The sequence below is a fragment of the Microtus pennsylvanicus genome, chromosome 4 (assembly GCF_037038515.1).
Source record: "Microtus pennsylvanicus isolate mMicPen1 chromosome 4, mMicPen1.hap1, whole genome shotgun sequence".
NCBI lineage: Eukaryota > Metazoa > Chordata > Mammalia > Rodentia > Cricetidae > Microtus > Microtus pennsylvanicus.
This window is the reverse complement of record NC_134582.1, coordinates 134127398-134153786: the sequence shown is the minus strand read 5'-3', so window position 1 is coordinate 134153786 and position 26389 is coordinate 134127398. Positions and strand designations below refer to the sequence as shown.

The following is a 26389-nucleotide window of genomic DNA, read 5'->3' as shown; positions in this document are numbered from 1 at the left end:
TTATTTTACTTTCAACATGCATGTATGTATGTATGTATGTATGTATGTATGTATGCTGTGAATGTCTGTGAGGGAGTATGCTCATGAATGCATACAAGAGTCTGAAAAGACCAGAAGAAGTCATCAGATTTCCTGATATTGGGGTTGTAAATGCTTATGAGCCAGCTGATGTGGGAGGTAGGAAATGAACTCAGCAAGCCCCACACATGCTCCTAATTGTGCTGTCATTTCTCCAGACCCCTTTAGTTTAGTTTTTTATTTTAACACAATTTTTTTTTTTGACGTACTGTTTGGTGTTGCCTGGGCGGCCCTTAGAACCATTACATCATCCATAATGACCTCTACTTTTTGGGCCTCTTGTTTCTTCCTCCCCAATATTAGGAAACAGCCATTTTCACCACATCCAGTTTCTGCAGTGCGGGGGCACAAGTCTAATGCTTTCTGTATGCTATTTAAGCATGCTATAATGAGCTTCATTCCCAGGCAGATGGTTATTATTATTGTTTTTTTTTTTTTTTTAATTTTTTTATTGATAAAAGGAGGATAAAGAAAAGAAAAAAAAAACAAATTTCCACCTCCTCCCACCAGCCTCCCATTTCCCTCCCCCTCCTCCCACTCTTCTCCCCCTCCTCCCACTCTTCTCCCCCTCCTCCCACCCCTCTCCCCTTCCCCCCACTCCTCTCCCCCTCCCTTTCCAGTCCAGAGAGCTGTCAGGGTTCCCTGCCCTGTGGTACGTCCTAGGTCCTCCCCCCTCCATCCATATCTAGGAAGGTGAACATCCAGACTGGCTAGGCTCCCACCAAGCCAGCACATGGCATAGGATCAAAACCGCGTGCCATTGTCCTTGGCGTCTCATCAGCCCTCATTGTTCGCCATGTTCCGAGAGTCCAGTTTTATCCCATGCTTTTTCTGGTAACAGTCCAGCTGGCCTTGGTGAGCTCGCAGTAGATCATCTCCACTGTCTCAATGGGTGGGTGCACTCCTCGTGGTCCCGACATCTTTGCTCATGTTCTCACTCCTTCTGCTCCTCATTGGGACCTTGGGAGCTCAGTCCAGTGCTCCAGTGTGGGTCTCTGTCTCTATCTCCATCCATCGCCAGATGCAAGTTCTAGGATGGTATGCAATATATTCGTCAGTATTGCTCTAGGGTAGGGTCATTTCAGGTTCCCTATCCTCAGCTGCCCTGGGAACTAACTGGGGACCTCAGCTTGGGCACCTGGGAGCCCCTCTAGGGTCAAGTCTCCTGCCCACCCTAAAGTGGGTCCCTTAACTAAGAATTGTGGTTCCGTGCTCCCCTATCCAACCTTCCTTTATCCCGATCCTCCTGTTTCCCCAAGTCCACCCTCCTTCCCTTCTACCTTTTCTCTCCCCATCTCCCCTAACCCCCATCCCACCCCACCCCCAAGATCCCATTTTTCCCCCCGGCAATTTTGTCTACTTCCCTTATCCAAGAGGATAACTATATGTTTTTCCTTGGGTTCACCTTCTTACTTAGCTTCTTTAGATTCGCCTATTGTAGACTCCATGAACCCTATTTATGGCTAGAAACCAATTATGAGTGAGTACATCCCATGTTCGTCTTTTTGGGCCTGGGATACCTCACTCAGGATAGTGTTTTCTATTTCCATCCATTTGCATGCAAAATTCGAGAAGTCATTGTTTTTTACCGCAGCGTAGTACTCTAGTGTGTATATATTCCATACTTTCTTCATCCATTCTTCCATTGAAGGGCATCTAGGTTGTTTCCAGGTTCTGGCTATTACAAATAATACTGCTATGAACATAGTTGAACAAATGCTTTTGACATGTGATAGAGCATCTCTTGGGTAAATTCCCAAGAGTGGTATTGCTGGGTCCAGGGGTAGGTTGATCCCGAATTTCCGGAGAAACCGAAACACTGACTTCCACAGTGGTTGCACAAGATTGCATTCCCACCAGCAATGGATGAGGGTACCCCTTCCTCCACAGCCTCTCCAGCAAAGGCTATCCTTGGTGTTTTTGACTTTAGCCAATCTTACAGGTGTAAGATGATATCTCAAAGTTGTTTTGATTTGCATTTCCCTGATCGCTAAGGAGGTTGAGCATGACCTTAAGTGTCTTTTGGTCATTTGAACTTCTTCTGTTGAGAATTCTCTGTTCAGTTCAGCGCCCCATTTTTTAATTGGGTTAATTAGCATTTTAAAGTCTAGTTTCTTGAGTTCTCTATATATTTTGGAGATCAGACCTTTGTCTGTTGCGGGGTTGGTGAAGATCTTCTCCCAGTCAGTAGGTTGCCTTTGTGTCTTAGTGACAGTGTCCTTTGCTTTACAGAAGCTTCTCAGTTTTAGTAGGTCCCATTTATTCAATGTTGCCCTTAATGTCTGTGCTTCTGGGGTTATACCTAAGAAGCGATCGCCTGTGCCCATTTGTTGTAGGGTATTGCCCACTTTCTCTTCTATCAGGTTCAGTGTTTTCGGGCTGATATTGAGGTCTTTAATCCATTTGGACTTGAGTTTTGTGCACGGTGATAGATATGGGTCTATTTTCATTCTTCTACAGGTTGACATCCAGTTGTGCCAGCACCATTTGTTGAAGATGCTTTCTTTCTTCCAATGTAAACTTTTAGCTCCTTTATCGAAAATGAGGTGTTCATAGGTTTGTGGGTTAAAGTTCGGGTCTTCTATACGATTCCATTGGTCGACTTCTCTGTTTTTATGCCAGTACCACCCTGTTTTCATTACTGTAGCTCTGTAATAGAGTTTGAAGTCAGGGATGGTAATGCCTCCAGAAGATCCTTTATTGTATAGGATTGTTTTGGCTATCCTGGGTTTTTTGTTTTTCCATATAAAGTTGATTATTGTCCTCTCCAGATCTGTGAAGAATTTTGATGGGATCTTGATGGGGATTGCATTGAATCTATAAATTGCCTTTGGTAGAATTGCCATTTTTACTATGTTGATCCTCCCAATCCAAGAGCAAGGGATGTCCATCCATTTTTTGGTATCCTCTTCAATTTCTTTCTTCAATGCCTTAAAGTTCTTGTCAAATAGATCTTTCACTTCCTTGGTTAGATTTACCCCAAGATATTTTATGCTGTTTGTGGCTATCGTGAATGGAGAAGCTTCTCTGATTTCCCTCTCTGCTTCCATATCCTTTGAGTATAGGAGGGCGACTGATTTTTTGGAGTTGATCTTGTATCCTGCCACATTACTAAAGCTGTTTATCAGCTGTAAAAGTTCTTTGGTGGAATTTTGGGGGTCGCTTATGTACACTATCATATCATCTGCGAATAACGAAAGTTTAACTTCTTCATTTCCAATTCGAATCCCCTTGATCCCATTATGCTGTCTTATTGCTATTGCTAGAACTTCCAGCACTATATTGAAGAGGTATGGCGAAAGTGGGCAGCCTTGTCGTGTTCCTGAGTTAAGCGGGATGGCTTTGAGTTTCTCTCCATTTAATTTGATGTTAGCTGTCGGCTTGCTGTATATAGCTTTTATTATATTTAGGTATGACCCTTGTATCCCTAATCTCTCCAAGACTTTTAACATAAATGGATGTTGAATTTTGTCAAATGCTTTTTCAGCATCTAATGAAATGATCATATGGTTTTTTTCTTTCAGTTTATTTATATGATGGATTACATTGATAGATTTTCGTATGTTGAACCAGCCCTGCATCTCAGGAATGAAGCCTACTTGATCATAATGGATAATTTTTCGGATGTGTTCTTGGATTCGGTTTGCCAGTATTTTGTTGAGGATTTTTGCGTCGATATTCATGAGTGAGATCGGCCTGTAATTCTCTTTCCTGGTTGAGTCTTTGTGTGGTTTTGGTATCAGAGTAACTGTAGCTTCATAAAAGGAATTTGGTAATGACCCTTCTGTTTCTATATTGTGGAATACATTGAGGAGTATAGGTATTAGGTCTTCTTGGAAGTTCTGGTAGAATTCCGCATTGAAACCATCTGGCCCTGGGCTTTTTTTGGTAGGGAGGTTTTTGATAACAGCTTCTAGTTCTTCGCGACTGACAGGTCTGTTTAGCTTGTTCACCTGGTCCTGATTTAATTTTGGTAAATCGTATTTATCTAAGAAAGTGTCCATTTCTTTTACATTTTCCAGTTTAGTGGCATACAAGCTTTTGTAGTAAGATCTAATGACTCTCTGAATTTCCTCTGTGTTTGTGGTTATGTCCCCCTTTTCATTTCTGATCTTATTAATTTGCAAATTTTCTCTCTGCCGTTTGATTAGTTTGGATAGGGGTTTGTCAATCTTGTTGATTTTTTCCAGGAACCAGCTTCTTGATTCATTGATTCTTTGGATTGTTTTTTGTGTTTCTATTTTGTTGATTTCAGCCCTCAGTTTGATTATTTCCAGTCTTCTACTCCTCCTAGGTGAGTCTGCTTCTTTTTTTTCTAGAGCTTTCAGGTGGGCTGTTAAGTCTCCAATATGTGCTTTCTCTGTTTTCTTTAAGTGGGCACTTAGTGCTATGAACTTTCCTCTCAGGACTGCTTTCATAGTGTCCCATAAGTTCGAGTATGTTGTTTCTTTATTTTCATTGAATTCAAGGAAGACTTTAATTTCTTTCTTTATTTCCTCCTTAATCCAGGTATGGTTCAGTAGTTGACTGTTCAGTTTCCATGAGTTTGTAGGCTTTCTGGGGGTAGCATTGTTGTTGAATTCTAACTTTAATCCATGGTGGTCTGATAAGACACAGGTGGTTAGTAATGTTTTTTTGTAGCTGTGTAAGTTAGCTTTGTTACCAAGTATGTGGTCAATTTTCGAGAAGGTTCCATGAGCTGCAGAGAAAAAGGTATATTCTTTCCTATTTGGGTGGAATATTCTATAGATGTCTGTTAAGTCCATTTGCTTCATTACCTCCATTAATTCTCTAATTTCTCTGTTAGGTTTCTGTCTGATTGACCTGTCCATTGGTGAAAGAGGAGTGTTGAAGTCTCCTACTATTAGTGTGTGCGGTTTGATGGCTGCCTTGAATTTTAGCAATGTTTCTTTTACATACGTGGGTGCTTTTATATTAGGGGCATAGATATTCAGGATTGAGATTTCTTCCTGATGAATTTTTCCTGTTATGAGTATAAAATGTCCCTCTCCATCTCTTTTGATTGATTTAAGTTTGAAGTCAACTTTGTTAGAAATTAGTATGGCCACACCTGCTTGTTTCTTAGGTCCATTTGCTTGATAAGCCTTTTCCCAGCCCTTTACTCTGAGTAGGTGCCTGTCTTTGTGGTTGAGGTGTGTTTCTTGTAGACAGCAGAATGTTGGATCCTGTTTTCGTATCCAGTCTCTTAGCCTGTGCCTTTTTATAGGTGAGTTGAGTCCATTGACATTAAGTGATATTAATGACCAGTGGTTGTTAACTCCGGTCACTTTTTAAGTAGTAGGGTTTGTGTGTTTCCCTTCTTTGAGTTGCGCTGGTGAAGGGTCTCTAGATGTCTGAGTTATTGAGGTCTTTGTTGGACTCCTTGGTTAGTGATTTTCCTTCCATTATTTTCTGTAAGGCTGGGTTTGTGGCTACGTATTGCTTAAATTTGTTTTTATCCTGGAAAATTTTGTTTTCTCCATTTATGGTGAACGAAAGCTTGGCTGGATATAGTAGTCTGGGCTTGCATCCATGGTCTCTTAGTTTTTGCAGTACATCTATCCAGGACCTTCTGGCTTTCATGGTTTCCATAGAGAAGTCAGGTGTAAGTCTGATAGGTTTACCTTTATAAGTAAGTTGGCCTTTTTCCTTTGCGGCTCTTAATATTCTTTCTTTATTCTGTATATTTTGTGTTTTGATTATTATATGGCGAGGGGATGTTTTTTTTTGATCCAGCCTATTTGGGGTTCTGTATGCCTCTTGAACCTTCATAGGTACATCCTTCTTCAGGTTGGGAAAGTTTTCTTCTATAATTTTGTTAAGTATATTTTCTGGACCGTTGAGCTGCACTTCTTCTCCTTCTTCTACTCCAATTATTCTTAGGTTTGGTCTTTTTATTGTGTCCCATATTTCCTGAATGTTTTGTGATGAGAGTTTGTTGGACTTGCTGTTTTCTTTGATCAGTGCGTTTATTTTCTCTATGTTATCCTCAGACTCTGAGATTCTTTCTTCTATCTCTTGTATTCTGCTGGTTATGCTTGTTTCTGTAGTCTCTATTCGTTTACCTAGATTTTCCATGTCCAGCCGGCCCTCTGTTTGTGTTTTCTTCTTTGCCTCCATTTCATTTTTCAAATCATGAACTGTTTCCATTATCTGCTTGATTGTTTTTCCTTGCTTTCCTAGGGTATCATTCACTGATTTACTCAATTCCTCGAACTTTCTGTTATACTTCTCATCCATTTCTATAAGGGCGTTTTTTATATGCTGTTTAAGGGTGTCAATCACTGTCATGAAGTCAGTTTTTTCTCCTTCTTCATGATTAAGGTGTTCATGTCCTCCTGTTGTGAGGTCGCTGGCTTCTGGTGGCTTCGTGTTGTTCTTCAGATTGTTGGGTGAATTCTTGCATTGGCGTCTCCCCATCTCTTCCTTCCAATATTCTCCTATGGATCTTCTTTTACAGGATTAGGTCTTCTTGCCAACTGATGTACCTTCCAAGTGATGTCACTCCCCCGTGATGTTTCTCCTGGAGTCCAGTTCCGATCTCCTTGCTGCTTGGTTAGCTTCCAAACAAAGGCCCACCCTGCTTGCTGCAGGCAGGTTATGGAGACAAAGGAGCTACCACCTTCCCCTTTGCACTCACCTTCGGGTTCAGTCCCAGCGCCCAGGCAGGCTGAACAGGGCGGCACTCTGCTCCAAGAAGGGAGGGATGGAGGGAGACAGGGGGTAGGGGGATCTGGATGTAAGCTGGATGGGATAGGAAGAGAGAGGAGGTACCGGGCAGTGTAGCCCTGTAGGTTGATCAGGGAGTGTAGGCGGGCTGTTCCCGGGTGCCGCAGCACTCACTCACCACAATGATGTCTCACTAGGTGCCCTGATCGAAACTCCGTGCTGCTTGGTTCGCTCGCAGACAAAGGGCCCACCCTGCTTGCTGCAGGCGGGCTATGGGGACAAAGAAGCCCCCCGAGCTCCCCTTTACCCTACGCTTGGGGTTGGGACCCAGCGCCCAAGCAGGCAGAGCAGGGAGGCTCTCTGCCACCAGGGAAGGGAGGGGGAAGAGAAACAGAGGGTGGGGGGATCTGGATGTAAGCTGGATGGGATAGGAAGAGAGAGGAGGTACCGGGCAGTGTAGCCCTGTAGGTTGATCAGGAAGTGTAGGCGGGCTGTTCCCGGGTGCTGCAGCACTCACTCACCACAATGATGTCTCACTAGGTGCCCTGATCGAAACTCCGTGCTGCTTGGTTCGCTGGCAGACAAAGGGCCCACCCTGCTTGCTGCAGGCGGGCTATGGGGACAAAGAAGCCCCCGAGCTCCCCTTTACCCTACCCTTGGGGTTGGGACCCAGCGCCCAAGCAGGCAGAGCAGGGAGGCTCTCTGCCACCAGGGAAGGGAGGGGGAAGAGAAACAGAGGGTGGGGGGATCTGGATGTAAGCTGGATGGGATAGGAAGAGATAGGAGGTACCGGGCAGTGTAGCCCTGTAGGTTGATCAGGAAGTGTAGGCGGGCTGTTCCCGGGTGCTGCAGCACTCGCTCACCACAATGATGTCTCACTAGGTGCCCTGATGAAACTCCGTGCTGCTTGGTTCGCTCGCAGACAAAGGGCCCACCCTGCTTGCTGCAGGCGGGCTATGGGGACAAAGAAGCCCCCGAGCTCCCCTTTACCCTACGCTTGGGGATGGGACCCAGCGCCCAAGCAGGCAGAGCAGGGAGGCTCTCTGCCACCAGGGAAGGGAGGGGGAAGAGAAACAGAGCTATTATTGTTATAAAGAACTGGAATATTCAAAAAACAAAATTCTACAAGCTCATTAATCTTTTAAGGTTCTTAGCATCCATCACTTCATGATGATTTCTGTTTTAATTGCACAATAACTCTAGATAGGTAGGCGGGCATTTTTATCTCTTTCTTTCAAGTTATAAAATTGAGGTACAGAGAGGTCAGAATCCAAGAAAATGAGGAAAATGAACAGGAAGACCAAGGTCTCCTAATTTCCAACCCCAGCGCCTTGCATAAAGATGAGGGCAATTCTCTGGGAGTTTCGAATGAGAATGTTATTGATGGCTTCAGGATAGAAGGGTTCTGATATATTTGGCCTTGAATTGAACAGTGCATCCAGCACCATGCTAAGTAAAGTGAATTCAGAAATATAGAAGAAATCCTCAGAGCTTTCAGCATGAAAAGTTGACACGGAAGAGAAGAAACAAGCTCAGGCTGGCTTCTAAGTTTGCAATCAGAAATGGCTAGAACAGCCACCTTGTAACTGTGTGACTTTGAATAAAAAAACATACCCAAATAACTGTCATATTTTTTGTGTAGAATGTTAGTCTCATTGCTTGCTATGTACTATGGGTTTGTATAAAAATTTCAGCATTTAATAAGGCAGGCTCCTTGCTTTAATCTGTCTACTGCAAAGTTAATCTTTAGCATCTGCCTTATACAGATCTTAAACGATGACTGAAGAAATGTAGCATAAACAGATGTATAATGGAAACATTGAGGATACACAAAATTAGATTCTATCACAAATATGTGTTACATAAATGATGTAGACTATGACTTTAAAAAAGGGCAGGAAAGAAAAAAATGGAGCATTTTGACTTGTCAAACACAAACAAAATATTTCTAAGTTTTACTTTGTTCTGAAATATTGTAAGAAAACAGAAAAACATCTACTTTATTTCTCTCTACCTCTTCTCTCTGTAGAACAAATACCCAAGATTCCAAATTATTATGGACATTGTAGGTAATGGTGCTAGAAGGACAATTTTTCATTCAATTGCATTCCCAGGTAAGACATTGCCATGTCCCTCTCATTCACTCTGGGGGATCCAGAAGAGGAAGAGGGTAGGCAATGCTTCTTCAGGGAAGCTAGGGCATCTGGCTTTCTCATTTTATCTCCTGTTTATGCAGAACAGTATTAGTGAGCTACCCCTGGGTCTTTCCCCAGCAAAATCATTCTTTGCTTTTCTTTTTCTGGTCTAATTTGTTGACAGAATGTGAACCCATGAGCATGCAAATTGTATAAATTGGTGATAAGATTGGGGAAATCCACAGGTCTTCCCCTAGGGCTCAAAATTAAGTTCTGCTTCTGCGCAGATTACTAGAGAATTTTCCATCAAGAATTGTCCATGGGATATGGGGAAATCTTGCCTTAAGTGCTGCCCTGCTATTCAGTTCCTGTTTCCTCCTTTAGGTTAGTAAAGCTCTGGGTACCACCTAAAGGAGGAATAGCAATGTGTGTGCCTGCATCAGTGTCTGTGTGTGCCTGTGTGTGTTCATGTGTGCCTGTATGTGTACGCCTGTGTATGTTCATGTATCCCTTTTGTTCCTATGTGTGTGTGTGTGTGCTAGTAGGTGTCCATGTTGGCCTGTGTGTGCACTCTGTGTGCGTGCCTATGTTTGTGTGTGTATATGTGTGTCTTTGTGTAACTGTGTGTATGTTCATGTATGCTTTTGTGTGTATGTTTGTGTCTACTCAGTCATGTGTGCTCATGTGTTTGAGTTTGTGTGTCTGTATGCACATGTGTTTATTTATGTGTTCATGTGCCTGTGTGTTCATGTATACCTGTGTATGTTTGTGTGTATATATAAAAGTGTGCATGTACGTGTGTGTTTATGCTGAGAGGTGAAAACTGTGGGGCCTTACTGATGCACCCTAGCCAACATAACTTTGACATTACAATTCTTACAATGTCTATTTGTGTTTCTTTCTTTTTCCTTTTCTCCTCTTCACTTTCCTCCTTCTACTTTTCTTTTGGGAGGGAAGAGACCACTCCAATGCTACCTGACAGGTGCCAAAACAGTCCCTCAGAATAAATCATTTGCTCTCTGAGTGGCCACTAGTAAACAATGAGCCCAGACTTATATACCAACTTGATGCCTTCTGTATTATTTCTCTCTTTTATACAGTTTCTTCTCCCAAGCCTCTAACTTGGCCAGCACTATTGTCCTAATAACAAGTGTACTTTGTTAATTTTCCTGACATGAAAAACAATAAGCGCAAGTATGAGATTTGATTCACGATCAAGCAAGTTTTAAAGTGTTACATAAACTGAAAATAATCCAATATGAATCATGTCTTGGAAGAAAATATGTAACCCATCAGAAACACTATGGCCAATGGATGAGTTTATCCAAACAGTTCTCCTGTTTTCCTTACTATGTTATATGTAGTTGTGCATGACAGTCACAGAACCGAGTTCTTGGAAAACAACCACATATCAATTGTACACATTTCTCACAGTGAAGAGAAGAAACATTGCATATCAAAGCACTTACCGCTGCTTGCCGATGAGTGTTAGACAATATCCCATGAATCTTCACTTTGTCTTTCTCCATTTGGTCGATGTTCACCCACAGATCTCGGCTGGCAGAGTCCGTTGGACCATAAATCCGAGATATGTAGTAATTGTGATCTGTGTCCTCCTGCATTGGTGGAGAATGACAAACATTAAGAACTGTTTCCGCTAATTTTATTTTTAATAGTTCTTCTGTAATTAAAGATTTCAGTGATCTCTAATCTAGCAAATGGTTTAAGTAGAGTCATAGAGAAGTGAATTGAAATAAAAATTAAATATGTAAAATAAGTTATTTTCTTTAAAAGAAACAGTTAAATACAAAATCTTACAATCAGATTTATATTCTGTGCACTATGTATTTATTTTTGTGATAGTAATAGTAGACATTTAACTGCTGACAAGACAAAAACATCTGATTTAGAAATATTTAGTGAAGATCTGAGCATAATTACTTTGAGCAACAACAAAATTAATTTATTCTTTAAAAACATTATATTTGGGACTGAATTTAGTTAATAATACTAGAAATTCAGATAACTGCGTAATTTGGGTTATTAAAACCTTCTTTTATTTGAATTCTCATTATGGGTCTCATTACAGTGCTTTGTAAAGGGATTTTATTTCTCATGCTTCCAGCTCAATGGGGAAAGTGAATCTTTTAAAAGCATATGACACTTGGATAATGCAGATCATATACATGTATTAGCCACAAAATGCAACGATGTCTATGAGGGGCTTGGAGATGGCTCCTCCAGGGATAAGGAAGCATTTGCCAGGAAGCATGGCACTCTCTGGGTTTTAAATCAGACATGTCACAAGCATCAGTTTAAGAGATATTTAATTTCATGTGTAATTATATGCATTTATATTCACTTTTTATATGTATTTTGTCTGACATTTTGGTGAATATGTGCAAAGTGAATAGATAAGATTTTCTTTGTTTTGGGCAATAATGTTTTGGAAGTGAATTCTGTCTAATACATTTATTATCAAAGTGTTTTTAGAATAAAACTGAGGTACCAAGGCATTCAGTCAAAACCGGAATCTCAAGTATGACTTCACAGATCACCAGGTCAACGTGTACAGAAACTGATTATAGAAAATATAAGAAGGCTCACATCTAACCAATATTGAAAGGGATTTTGCATCATTCCTAAAAGAAATAAAACAATTCAAGACAAAAATACTGAAGAGAATGAATGTAAACCAGAAATTGAGTTTTTATTTAATAAAATTTATAAGAAAAATTTTAGTTAACTTTTGGGTGCAAGAAACTTCTGCAGACATAGAAGAATATAGGAGACTAAAGGACATGGGAATGAGATGTTCTAAAGCTGGGATGATGGGCAGCCTTGTGAATTTCCAGATCTTTCTTTCACAGCATCATGACAAAATGCATGAGCACCAAAACATTGTGATGTGTCTCCTAGTGTCTGCTGCTCTCCTGCTGGGACCTCTTCACAAGAAGGAGAATGAACCATGCTATTTTACCAGTCACAAAAAAATCAGTGGACATGTGTGAGCATCAGTGAAAGATTGGCTATTGGCAAGGTGTTTAGAAGCTCAGAGGATGTAAGGTCCCTTATTCTGATTATGGGATATCTAAGTGAGATTTGGTACAGTTGCCATTTTGGCATCATGGGGAGACTACTGAAAATAAAAGTAACACACAGATAGGACAAAATGGCAAACACTAACGGAGAAGCGTTCTCTCTGGCTATGTTTATCGGCATGTGATTATCTGAATGCACTTGTTCAGCTGCTTTTATCATACCTCATTTTAATAGAGGAATACTGATATAAAAAGCTTGGCTCTTATTCATAATAAAACGTAAACAAGACAGAAAAAAATGATTGTAAAGACCTTTGAGGTCTTGGTAACAAACACATACTCAATTTTTGCATTCTACGGAGTCACCGAGCAAAAATGGAGCCTTACATAACTTGCCCAAAGGTGTCAGGTCTGAACAGCAAATAATGCTAACTTATTTAGTTTTAGTGAGTATTAGAAAAGATGACTTTGGAGAAAATGTTCAATGAATGATAATTTGTTACGAGTTTATTATAAACTGTAATAAGCTGAGTAAAACTAACGTGTACAATACAATACAATAGGCATACTGTGTAACTGATTATATGATGTGGTAAAATTCATATGAAATTAGTAATTCATAAAGTTTCACCAATTATGAATAGAGTTCGGTATAAAGCTAGAAGTCAACGTTTAAAAGAATTGGTTTCCTCCTTAATCTCTGTAATTATTTAAACAAATACTTTTTTGTTATCATGATCAATAACAATGTAACAAGGTAATGAATTATCTGAAAAATTACGCAAACTTTGGCTGATATATATATATATATATATATATATATATATATATATATATATATATTTAAAGGAATGGTCTCACATTTCAGCTAAGTTGGAATTTTTCAAAACAATATCAGGTCTTGAAAACACTAAAGTTAAGCTAAAGACTTAGTACTGACTTCTATAGCTCAATTTTGCCAAGTTGCCATGGCAACTTTTATTCAAAGATAAAAGCAATTTATTGTTTACCTAGGAAAGGAGACACACAAATTGTTAAACCCAGAGAGGCATTTGTCTCAGGCACTCAGAAAAGCTATAAAATAGATGTCTCAAAAATGTGAGATTTTAGCATCAATAAATTATTCAAACTACTTTTTGTCATTTTTAGGCATAATGACTCTTAGAAAGTTATTGAAAGTCACTTTGGGCACAAAGATTTTTATTTTCTCCTCTAAGGCAAAACTATTTCTAATACCAGAGACAATAAAGCAAAGCACTACTGTGAGGTGACTACTTGCCAATTCATTTAGGAAACCAACTGTTACTGAAAGTAGACAGCTCAGTGGGTGACTCCAAATGCTATAAACTCAGGTTGTCAACAATTGCCTGCACATCTGCAGCTGTAGGGCAACACAGGGCATCCTCCAAAACATGCAGCGGACGGCTCGCCATAGCTACAGGCATCCTGCAAGAATCAGTCTACACCGTCCAACCTCAGTGTTCTCTTCTGCCATGGCTGTTAAGCAATATCACTACACACAATATTTATGGATTATTCATATTTCTAGATGCAGCAATGACATCTGGATACCAAGTGTATTTCATTGAGAACTGCGGGAAATTAAGAACTTCTTGTATAGTCATCCATGTGCTAAGAATTTGATATCTGGACTCATTTAAATAATCAAGGTTTCCAGGTAAGTCATATAGCGCTAAACATAAGGCTACCACATAAATATTATTCTATAATAGACAGGATTTTAGTGCTCTTTACACATGTGGAGGTGTATTTTATTCTTTTAAGAATGTTTTGACAGTGGGCAGTGGTGGCACATGCCTTTAATCCCAGCACTCGGGAGGCAGAGGCAAGAGAATCTCTGTGAGTTCGAGACCACCCTGGTCTACAAAAGCTAGTTCCAGGACAGGCTCCAAAAGCTACAGTGAAACCCTGTCTTGAAAAACAAACAAAAAAATAAGAATTCTTTCTCATATAATTATTATTTATTTAAACATAAAGTTATTTTAAATACTATGTGTGTAAATCATACTTTCAAGAAATAAATTTTACAAACGAACAACAGGCTAGTTCTATGTTTAATACGAAAGTAAGGAGTATGATAAAATAGCAAAACTGAAGAAAGAGCATAGTGAGAATATGAAAATAAAATAAAACTTGTGTGAAAGCTAAGTGCAGTCCTACTTTGCCCACACTGCCTTGCCTTGGGCATCAAAGAGCACACCACTCTAGGACAGATGCAATGGGATAAACATTGCTGGCCTTGCTTCAAAATTTTTATGTTAAAAATTCAACTCCCAGCATGCTTATAATTTTCTAGAGGGTCTTAATGAGGGTAGTTAAGGTTAAACAATGCCATAATTGTGGAAAGTGGACAAGACAAGATTGGTACACATAAAAGGAGGCATGAATATTTTCTCTCCCTCTTCTGGTTGCTTCCTTCCACACCTCTTCTCATCCCTCAATCTCCCCCTTTCCCTCATTTTCTCTCCTTCCTTGGGAAAAGTCCACAGAATTTGCAACAAAACTGTATACTGTGAATTTTTCTGTGATAATTTCTCCCCTCTTCTCTTCTTTGGCACACATTTGCTAAAACCCACTAAGTGCTTCCAATACCCTAGACCTCATGGCCATCTCCAAAGTGCTAGCTTTATCATTATAGGTGTGAATCACGGCATTTGGCTCAAAGAGCAATTGTATAGGTATCCAAAACAGACAAGTCAGATTATAAAACAGTAAGAAAACATTGGATAATCTAACAGCATCATAAAATTTCATGGAAAAAGCATCTATAAAACCTTGGAAAATTAACTTGTGACTCAAATGTTTTCCTCTATCAAGTTATATTTTAAATACAAGGAAGTATCTTTCTAATAATGTAGATATAGAGAAAATATATCATCAATGTGAAATTCTGGAACATGTAATACCTACTTTCATATCAAACAGGGGGTAATTAAACTGCCCATCACAGCGATTCCAGTGAGCAATTAGCTGTGTGAAGGCCTGGCTCTGTGTAGGCATGCAGAAGCTATGGCCAAAGGTCTGAGGAAGAGTACTGACTCTGTGACAAGAATACTTCAACAAAGGTCACATGCGCTCACTAAAATTATAAGCAGGCATATAATTTCTTTCCATCATGAATATATAATAATAATTTTCAAATTGTTATGTACTGACTGTGAAATGCCCCTCACAGGCTCATGTCTAGAATGTGTGTTCTGCAGCTGATTACACTATTTGGTAAGCTTGTGGAACCGTTAGAAGATGAAGCTTAAATGAAGGAAGTGTGTCTCTATGGGCAGCCCTGTGTCCTGCCTTGTCTGCCATTTCCTGTGCCACTAAGATGGAATGGTCTCTTCCACATGACCCTGCCCCATGAAGTGAGATGCCCTGTCATTCCTTCACTGTTAAAATGAATTCCTGTCCTACAATACAATGACCCAAACAAGCCTTTCCATGGGTTGTTTCTGTTTCTGTTAGGCATTGTGATCAAACAATAATTAATATACTGGCATGATTAGCCTGTGATTCATAGTTGTTAATTAATAGATGAACTTGAAATCATAGAAACACTTGGTAAAAAAAATTAATTTTTGTAAGGTCACCACTGGAGGCAGAAATCTGAAACTGAATATTTATTGTTGCTTGCGTGTCACCAAAGGCCAGTAGAAAAATATTAAACTCATTACTTTCCTCACTATAATGCTCATGGACATCTACATTTTATAAAATAACATTTACCTAAGTGTGGATGTGTATTTTTAGTTACTTCCTTCTTGATCCTGTCTGATTATACATGTTTATTTATGTATGTATATAGATATATTTAAAATTAATAGATGTTATGTCTGTAGAATATATTAAACATATATTAACTGGGTTATTTTTGAGTAATGGAATCTAGAGGAATTAGCCTTTCCAAAAATTATTAGTTGAAATTTTCATCATTAACACATTAAATAAAATTGGAAATTTTTCTTTGTATTTACACAAAACACTAGAAAATTCTAGATTTCCCAAAAGAAAACTCTCAGTCTTTGAAAATTTCATACATGCATTTTGATCAATGAATGTAATTTTAAAAGTAAATTTTTGAAATAATAATGTGAACATATAAATAGTAACAAGGCTGTTTACTGTGAGCAACAAATATATCTACTGATTTTCTTAATATTTCCTTTTTTAAATTGATTTTTATTGAGCTCTACATTTTTCTCTGCTCTCCTCCTTGCCTCTCCCCTCCCCTTCAACCCTCTCCCAAGGTCCTCATGCTCCCAATTTACTCAGGGGATCTTGTCTTTTTCTACTTCTGTTGTAGATTAGATCTATGTATGTCTCTCTTAGGGCCCTCATTGTTGTCTAGGTTCTCTGGGATTGTGATTTGTGATCTGTTTTTTTTTTTTTTCGCTTTATGTTTAAAAACCACCTATGAGTGAGTACATGTGATAATTGTCTTTCTGGGTCTGGGTTACCTCACTCAAATGACATTCTCTAGTTCCATTCATTTGCCTGCAAAATTCAAGATGTAGGATATATATGCTTTGAAAACTTTCTAAAGAAAAATTCTTAACACACTAAGGCACTCAACAACAGAATTGCAAGGTCAAAAACTTGAATTATTTTAGGGTAAAGTTGTTCTATAGATTTGAACTAAATATTTTCTTTAAGATATTAGCTTCTTTGACTTATAAAAATTCACTATTTTGTACTATGAATAGCAAATTAAATTTAACATTAAGAGAAATGTAAGAAAATGTCTATTTTTATCAACTATTAAAAGACTGCCCTTTGAATTTTCATAATCACTAATGTCACCACCATTTATGTTTCTTGTTTTCTACTTATTTATGTAGAAATTGCTTCATGTTCCTAAGGTAGGTCACACTGTTAAATGAGACATGTTGAAAGCAAGTGTGGAAGTGAGTTGTTGGGAGCTGTGAACCTCCAGATCCTGAATTTCTTGTAAACAACTTGTTTTCCTCTGCTCTGAGACAGCTTGTCACTGCTCTGAGCAGGAACCCTTAGGAGTTCCTGATAACAGGGGAAGTGGTTTCTGGTGGGTTTCGCTGGGGCATGGCTATCCCTATATAAGCTTCCCCTGGACACAATAGAGGGGCATTCTTAGGGCATTCTGGCATCAAGATGACCTGTGTCTTTCTCTGTGAGTCTCTATGAGTCCCTTGCTCGGTTCACAAACTGTATGGTGGAGCATAGAACGCAGATGGACGTGGTGTTACACAGTGAATATTTAAGAATTACTAAAGGGCAATCAGATCTTATAATTTTTGTTTTATACAATTTTACAATCCAATAAGTGTTATACTTTAAGGAAGTATTCGTGTTTCTATAAGTAATCATCCAGTATACCCTGCTTCTTTATTTCCAAGACATGTTTCAAGGTTTGCAGAGAGGGTCTGGTCTACTGGCTGGAGAATGTCAGCTACATTCTGACATCCACGGGCAGAGGTTTGGCGGGTAGCTAAAAACTTAAAGAAAAAAAAAAAGCATGAGGTATGCCGAAAGGCATCAAACTAGCCGGCTGCTATCAAAACTCTATTTCTCCTGGGTTTAATCACTAATGAACTTCAACACAATACTATGGTCACTTATCCATTCCATTCACATTAATGTTATCTTTCTTGTACACTGAGTTTACCACACAGCCACATCCTTCAGGTAGGGTCATACATAGGATGAAAAGAGTTGGAGCCTACAGTAGCTGTCACTACATGGTATATGGATAAAGACCACACCACAGTCTTTCTTTTCCAATCTCGTCATAAGAAATGGATGTGTAGGTACAGGTTTGAGAAGATGAATTTGTCTTAAGTATCATTACAGCTTCTAGATTTACTCTAGGTAAGAGTCGAATTAGAGTGCTCTTCAGCCAAGTTCCTAAAATTGGTTGGGCATGAGAAAAACAGGAAGTGAGGGGTAGATGTAGGATAGAACACTCAGTCTGATTTACATCATTCTTTTGGAAAGAAAGGAAAGTGTGAGTTTGCATGACCAGGGAATTAGCAAGCTATAATTAGTACCACCTCCATTCCAGAAGCTGAATAATCATTCTTCTTAATAAGCTGTAATTGGCCTCAGAACTGGCACAAAGTCACAGAATTCTTGTACTGGATCTTATGGCATGTTATTCATCATTTGTGAGAACTCAATACATTATGGGTCCCAAAGTATAAATGCACAACCATTTTCAAATGTGTTGTGTACTTGTCATTAGTAAAGTGGGTATTCTTTTCAGAGTACATTGTTGTATTTTTCTGTAGTTCTTGGTATGGTGTATTTTTTTCTGACAACTACAAATAAACAGTAAGTACATAAAGGGGTTCAAAACGTTACAATAAAAATCATATTTTAAAAGGATTGTGGGCTAGGTTTAGGGTTTGTACTGTCTTTATATGCTTTAGCTAGCTTGGGACAGCATAACAAAATACCATAGAATAGAATATTCTCAACTTAATGTGACTGTGCTGTAAATACATCACCAAAGAAATAATGGCACAAAGTCCATGTTTGTTCCCATGTAATATCCTCTCCCCTGCCCTCCCTGCACCTTCCCTTCCCTTCCCTGCTGTGCCCCTGCACCCATGTAGTCTCCTTTTCCCTTCCTGTCTGCCATCCTCCTCACTCCACTTCTTAAAACATTTTGTCCCTTCTCACAGACCCCTTTCCAGCTTCCTGGCTTCCACCCATACCTGTCCTATTTGGATATGCATATTTAACATTTAGAAGCCAAGATCTGCGCAGGAGAGAAAACATGTTGTTTGTCTTTCTTAAGTTTCCTCAGTTAATATGATATTTCCTGATCCTTTCCATTATCCTGTGAATTGGATTTTATTTTGTTTTGTGGCTAAAGCCTCCATGCTGATTGCCATAGCAACAACACAGTTTACACCACAAACAGGAATGAAGTCTTCCTGTCCCCTCATCAGCATTTGTTGCAAGATGTTCTTGAGAATAAACATTCCGAGAATCAAAGTAGTTTTTAGTTTGCATTTTCCCCCCTGATATCTAAGGATGTTGAACACCTTTGAGATGCTGTGCTTTGTTCAGGACCATGGGAGGCCTAGCTCTTTGAGAAGGGACAGATGGAAGAGGAGTGGACAGGGAGGAGGGTAGATGAGAGTCAGACAGGGAACAGGAGGAGAGGAGGGAGGGGAAACTGTGGCTGTATGTAAAATAAAAAAAAAATGTTAATTAAATAAAATAATTTTTTAAAAAAATTGTTAGCCATTTGTACTTTTATGAGATGTGCCCATTCAATTCATTGGCCCATTTATTGATAGGCAGCAGTGGTGTGTGTGAGTGTGTGTGTGTGTGTGTGTGTTTAGTTTTGCAGTGCATTATCCTTGAAGACTCCCATTCTGTGAGCCTCTTTTCACTCTGCTGATAATTTCTTTTGTAGTGCAGAAACTTCTGAATTCCATATAGTCAAATTTGTCCATTCTTTGAACTAATTCTAGTACTATTAGATTCTATTCAGATATTTCCTGCCTATCAGTGCAGCTTGAAGTATTCTACCTTTGTGCTCCCTTAGCAGTTTTGGCATTTTGGGTAATAAGTTAAGGTTTTTGAAATAATTTTAATTGAGTTACTTTGTTCTGTTTTGTTTTGAATAATGATAGGCATGGAAGAATTCTTATCTTTGTGCAGGCAGACACCCAGCTTTGTCACCACCATTTATTGAACGGTTTCCTTTTATTTGTAGTATATGTTTTTTATCACCTTCGTCAATAATTATGTGTTCATAGCTGTGTGAGATTATCTCCTATTATGTTTCCTTTTCTACCTATGCACTTTGGGACAACTACTATTCTTTGTTGCCACTGTGGTGCATTGCTATAATTTTAGGTAACATGATACCTCTAGCTGTGTCCACTCTTAGAAATACATTGATTGTCTGAGCCCTTTTGTGTTACAATGCTAATGTTAGGGTTAGTTTTTGTAGTTCTGATTTTTCACATCTCTTTGGGCTTGGAAATCCAAAGGAAAAGCTCTGACTAGCTTGGTGTCTCCCACGGCCCTCTTCCTGGCTGGTAAAGCATCACTCTCTCCCTCACAAAATAAAGGGAAAGTTTGGCGTGTCCTCCTTCTTCCTTGTGAAAGGAATATAGAAATAGGGTCAACCACCTCTATAACCCTATTAAACCATAATTATCCCCTAAATGCTTTGGGTACAAATACAGCCAAACGGAATGCGAGGACTATAATGTATGAGCTTGAAGAGAAACATGATTCAATCTGTAAAATATGTATATGGTTCCATTCTTAAATTTGGATTTATGAAAAAAGCTTCAGATGTATAACCGTTAAAAGAAATCATGTTATTTTCTAGATCTAATGAAAATTATCACTTAAGCCTTCTGATTCAGGAGGGCCTTTAGAAAGACCACAGTTGCCTGTCTTGATACAATTATTTCATGAAGGAGGAAAGGAGAAAGGGAGATTAAAATAAGTATCATTTGTAATTTTAAAAGAATAATGGAGAAAATGTACTGAAAAGCCACTACTAAAATTATAACCCAGTTAAGACTTTCACATAAGCATCACCCATGGAAAAGCTGTATGCTTTCTTCCAGCTGCTCAGAACTCAGCCAACATTCTGATTCTAAGGTAACTATTACAGTTCCCAGACTTTCCAGTTTGGAATTTCAGATGGCAGATATATTAATGTACTTTTAAGTGGTCAGATTTGCCCTGTGCTATTCTGTACTTAAGTGACAATAATACTTCTTTTTCCTCCATTTCTGACTGTCGCTGTACCTTCAAAAGTTTAGCCTGGTATGCTCATGCAGTGGCTAAGCAAGTGTAGATCAATAGTGAGTGTGGCTGTAGGAGGAAGCCTGACACCCCTCTCCAATTTTAGAGTCAGAGCTGACCCTTTCTTTATGTTTCATTCCACGTCATTTTGCAAATAGCTTTCTGAGCTTCAATTTTCAGTCCCATAAAATGGAAATTAGTGGAAAAGTATTCAAAGATGCAGTGCTAGATTGAGACTACTTAACATAAACATGAGAATGCATGCTGGAAATGAAGCACTGTTATATACTGCCATTGTTCAACTAAGCAGTCTCACATGCTCCCATTGTCAAATAGCCCAAGGCAATGGAAAACTGTGGCATCTACATCATTTTTCAGGAACATTTACTGAAGCACACAGGCTCAACTATCAAGTTACAGTTCACACTAAACAAAGAAGCAGGTGCTCATCTCTGTCATCCACCACTGTGGGCTCTTGCTGGTTGATCCAGTTTTGATTCTTTGTTGAAAAACTAAGAATGCAGGTAAATCATAATTTATGACACCTGGTCAGTAACAGCAGCTAATGCCTATGGGTGCCTGATATTCAAAGCCTCTGGTTTGGCATATAATAAACATGACATATTTAGTAGTTGTTATAATTCTGTGAATGACAGCCTTTTTTTACAAAAGAAGAAACTGAAGCTAAGACACATGAGCGAGCACACATGGTGTCCCGTCAAGGTAGGGGCGGGAGCATTCCTGTGGGGCCCTGAAGCTCATGTTCTTTCCATTTCCATCATACCTTTCAGATATCAAGCATTTTTCACTACTTCAAAAATTAATTGCCCTTGTCCCAGTGGCCTCTGTGAGCCTATTCATCAGCTCTGTTTGCCTGTCTTTCTGTTGATTAATTTCACTCTAGCCTCTGCAGGTAAGCTACTGCCTTATCAAAGGAAACCCTTTAGAACAGAACCCTAATCCCACCACTCCTCTTGTCTAATGAGAGTTTCTTTCCCACCACTCCTCTTGTCTAATGAGCGTTTCCCATCACTCATAGAATAGAGCCCAAGTCCTTCTCACATCATCTCTCTTACCCTTGCCTCCTAGCCACAATTTTCCCTGCCCAAACCCCCCTTTGTGCTCATGAAAATTGGGTATTTTCCAACATCACACAGATGCTACTGTTCAATTCACTGGATGCAATAGGAATAATAATCCCCCATCTTTGTTCATTCTTTCTTTCTTTCCTTTTTCTTTTTACTGCCTTTCTTTCCTTTCCTTTGTTTTTTCTTTGAGACAGCATCTCCACTTCTGTCTCCCAAGTGCTGGGAACAAAGGCATGTGCCACCTTTAATCTTCATTACTTAATCTTCATCAGTTCTCTTAAATTTTCTTTAAAGCACATTATTGCAACACTTATATTGTTAAACCTATATATCATTTACTCTCAAATCTTAAAATCTTTCTTAATCAGCTTCAAGTCATTTGCCTTGTTTTAGTGATCAAACATTGTAAGGATAATGATGAATACATTTTACCAACCATTGAGTTTGATATACTTGAAGTGTCCAAGTTTTAAATCTCCTAGGCCATCTGTACATGGCTGTGCTGGGGCAACAAATATACCCTATATTTGGTGACTTAGGAAGGTGCTCCATTAATTCAGGACTCTGGCACTGTGGAATAGGTTCAGCCCAGCAGGCCACTGGGCTGGGTTCAGCAAGACCTCATTTGTGTTCACAATGAGCACACCATCTCTCTATAGCTAGCCAGCACAGGGGCTGAGACTACTGGGTTTCAGATGGCTTTGGTCACTTGTCTAGTGTATCTTTGTCTCCATTTGTGCCCCCATTCTTAAATAGGATAGACTGGTTTATTCTAAGGTTACCGGAAAATACAAGAGACTAGATAAGAAATCCTTAAGCCTCTTGAAGCATTGCTTAAAGATATATATTATTTTGTTTCACTTATTTAATATCACACTGCATGCCCAGAGATGACTGCTTCTACAGATGGGACCATAACTTGACATAGGAAGAGCTTCAAAAATTTATGGTTATTTTGACACATTATTCATTTTCCTGGTTTTGAGCAGTTTGGTAATAGAACATATCAAACCACTCTGGAGAGGAGACCATTCTGTTAATATGCAGGGTAAAATCAATAGATTTTAGATAATCTCTTAAAGTGCTTCCCTTTGCCACAGAGGCACTTTCAGCAATGCAAATCATCACACTGATTTCTAAATAAAAGTTTCAAAGCCAAGGTCAAGTGATAAATTGGTGTGGAATCACATCTCAGGGGACAGAAAACCTTGGCAACTTAGTTAAATTCAGGTAGCTAATGCAGAGGTTAAATAAAGGCAGAGCGTGAGGAGAGGATTTGGTCACTGCTAGTCATTAAAAATTAGAAATTAAAAGTTAGAAATCAAAGAGATCAACAAGCAAAGCCACAATCTTTGGTCATTTTATTTATACATTACCAGTGCTAGATTCAAATGAGCATTTTGTAAGATGGTCTTGCTGACTTTGCAGAACGACTGGCAAGTCTATAAAGCTGACATTTACATCTTGCAACAAAATTACAAGATAGCTGGACAAACTCTTTCGTTTCAGTGCAGCCCAAGAAGCCAGCTGTACTTTTGAGTTCTGTCTTGCAAAATTGCATGAAGGAAAGACCACTGCCCTTGGCTCTCGCTCTCCTAGCTACTAGTGAGAAGACCTCCTGCAAAATGCATGCAAGTAAATATTCAAATTAAGATGGTCTGGTTGAGGAGAATTTGTCAAGAGACCCATTTACTTACAAGCATTTCTTTGCTGTGTCATTTCAATGAACAAGTGCTCTGGATGTGATGAATATGTATGTGCGAGGTATTCAGTTAAGAGCATAAAAAACAGATGCTTATGATATATAGTCACTACTTTCCTGAACCCAAGAGTATATAATAGCATATGCTCTCAAATATTTCTCTTCCTAATAACCATACATGGGGTACCAATGATAAACTAAGTATGCAACCCAAAAAGAAGAAATTCTTATTTTACTTTAGTGACTAGATAAACAAGAATCAAGGTAACTATGGAATTTATTCTTAAAGACTGAATTGGAATTTAAAGTAGTCATCCTGGACACAGAGACTGGTCTGAACATAGGAGAATATACAGAGGAAAATAGGGATGATCTCAGAACTAAATAGAACAATATTGCATAGAGGGTAGTAGTGTGACAAGAGTAGATTTGCAGAAATTACTCTGAATAATGCAGTGCCATTTCAGAAAGTCTGCACTTAACCCTATGGGTTAGGGAAAGAAAGGAAAAAAGGGAGGAAAGATGGAAGGAAGGAAGGAAGGAAGGAAGGAAGGAAGGAAGGAAGGGAGGGAGGGAGGGAGGGAGGGAGGGAGGGAGGAATGAAGGGACAGAGGGAAGGAAGAAAAAGGGGAAGCCTTTAGGGGTAACAGATAAAGTCAATCTTCCAAGGAATAATCTAGAAAATAGGATGAAACAACAAAGGGGATGGAGGGAGATCAGACATTAGTCTGGAACCTATTTCAATAGGTCAAGAATAAACCAAAATAGCTCAAACTAGGTCGCTTTATAAGAAAGGGAAAGAGGCCATTGTGGGAAAGGCTGTGGAAAATTCAAAAGGTTTTGCAGTCATGAGAGGATAGTAGCATTCAAAACTGATCTTGAAAAGGTTTATTTAGTCAGTATAAACTGGGGCAATCCAGGAAGTTCTGAGTAACTGAAGCCAGTGAACATATTAAAGAACTTGCTATATCTATATATAATACTAAATGCTATGAAACAAATCCAAGAAAATATGTACCATTGTCTCTCCAGTTCAGTACACACATAAATCACAGATAAAAGAGCTCAGACTCCACCAGACTTGTTGAAGAAGCTACTCCCGACCCTCTCCAAATAACACCTGGATTGCTATTTTCCTGTCCCTGCACACTTGAACAGATGTTCCAGGTGGGACAATGCCAAGAGCTGACAAATGCCTTTGAACTACAGCAACGGTTTGCAAATTTGTACACACAGAGAATCACCTAGAGACCTTTTAAAAATTCCAAAATGCATGCCATTTCACCAGATGGATTAAATAATCATCTGGGATAGGGCACACTGCTGTGATCCAACATGCAGACAAGTCTTGGAATCTCTGAACAAGAACACGCACAAATACCACCAGTTAGCTGAAATTTCCAAGCTGGGGCTCAGAATGCTTTGTATGGAGCTGATCGTGCCTATACTTATAGTTTTAACAATCTTGATAGAATTTCAACTTGTTTTTATAGAATAATCAAAACTGTAGATTTTTCACTAGTGCCAGTATCAAGCAAGTGCTGTCGACTTTTATCCTTTCGCTTATATTATTTTTAATAAAAAGCTAACTGGCCAGTAGCCAGGCAGGAAGCATAGGTAGGGCAACCATGCAGGAAGTAGAGGTGGGGCAATGAGAATTCTGGAAAGAGGGAAGTTCAATCTGCAGTTGTTACCCAGCAGCAGAGGAAGCAAGATGTAACTGCCACACCAAAAAAAAGTATTAAGCAACATGGCTAACGCAGATAAGAATTATGGGCTAATATAAGTTATACGAGTTAATAAGAAGTCTGAAGTATGAGGCGAACCAGTTTATAATTAATGTAGACCTCTGTGTGTTTCTTTGGGACTGAATGACTGCAGGACCGACCAGGTGGGACAGAACCTCTGTCAACAGAATGGTGCTCGGTCAACAAGCCTGGGCTTTTCCATACTAGAGGCAACACATTCCCTCCACTGCCCCCAGATTTCCACAGAAATCACAAAATATCCTGAAAAAATGATTATCCTCCTTTATTGAAAACAACCTTACTAAAGCAGGCTGTGAACAGATTTTCTTCTAGAATATTTGCTAAATATTTCATACATTTTACCTATACATGTCTGAAGTGATATAAACATAGAATGACCCTATAAATTCTACTACTTATATCAGACATAGCATCCAAATTATATCTGTATTCTACCACTCTAATGATGTGTTGCATTGTTTTGAGCTAGTTAAACACATATAAGATCTTATTCATGTACAAATGTCTTAGACCATTTCTGCTAGAATAACAGAACAGCACAAATTTGGTGACTTATACGCTTAAGAAATTTATTTTCTCATAATTCTGTAGTCTGGGAGATTGAAGGTCAAGATGTGAGAGTCTTTTGTGTTTTCATGTAGCACCAGGCAGATAGTCAAGAAATCTTTTCCTACCACCATTTATCCATCCATGAAGGGGGACTCTTTGTGACCTAAACACTTGTCATCTACCCTTCCTCTTACCACTGTGGCATCAGGAAGGAAGTTCCCACCATATGAACCAATGGCCACATTTAACACCATGGAAAATAGTCTCCAAGATTTGTACACCTATGCAGGGAAAAATCTCACTGGCTAAATGACTATGACTGTCCTCCCCAACTAACCACACTATTAATAAATGACACCCAGTGAAACTAGTTACAGACCATGTAGGCATTTCATTAGCTATATTTATCTTACTACCTTTGCTGACTTGGAAATGTTAGCTGCTGATGACATCTGCTCTTGTTCAATAGTCATTAGGCTTGTCTATGTGCTGGCATTAGTGTCCATTTGAAATTTTGTTTTCACTTAACCATTACAACTCAAGTTCTGGAATTTTTACATAATTTCTCAGTGATAATGCCATACTT

The 26389-nt window shown here is 39.1% G+C and overlaps 1 protein-coding gene across 2 annotated transcripts in view; it reads right to left on the bottom strand.

Moving 5' to 3' along the window:
- Plxdc2 (plexin domain containing 2) overlaps nt 1–26389 on the bottom strand; it is a 404732-nt gene that overhangs the window by 205682 nt on the left and 172661 nt on the right. For both annotated transcript variants that reach the window (XM_075970560.1, XM_075970558.1), the window contains one exon: nt 10352–10498. In XM_075970560.1, coding sequence (XP_075826675.1) covers nt 10352–10498 — 147 coding nt within the window. The remainder of the gene's footprint in view (nt 1–10351; nt 10499–26389) is intronic.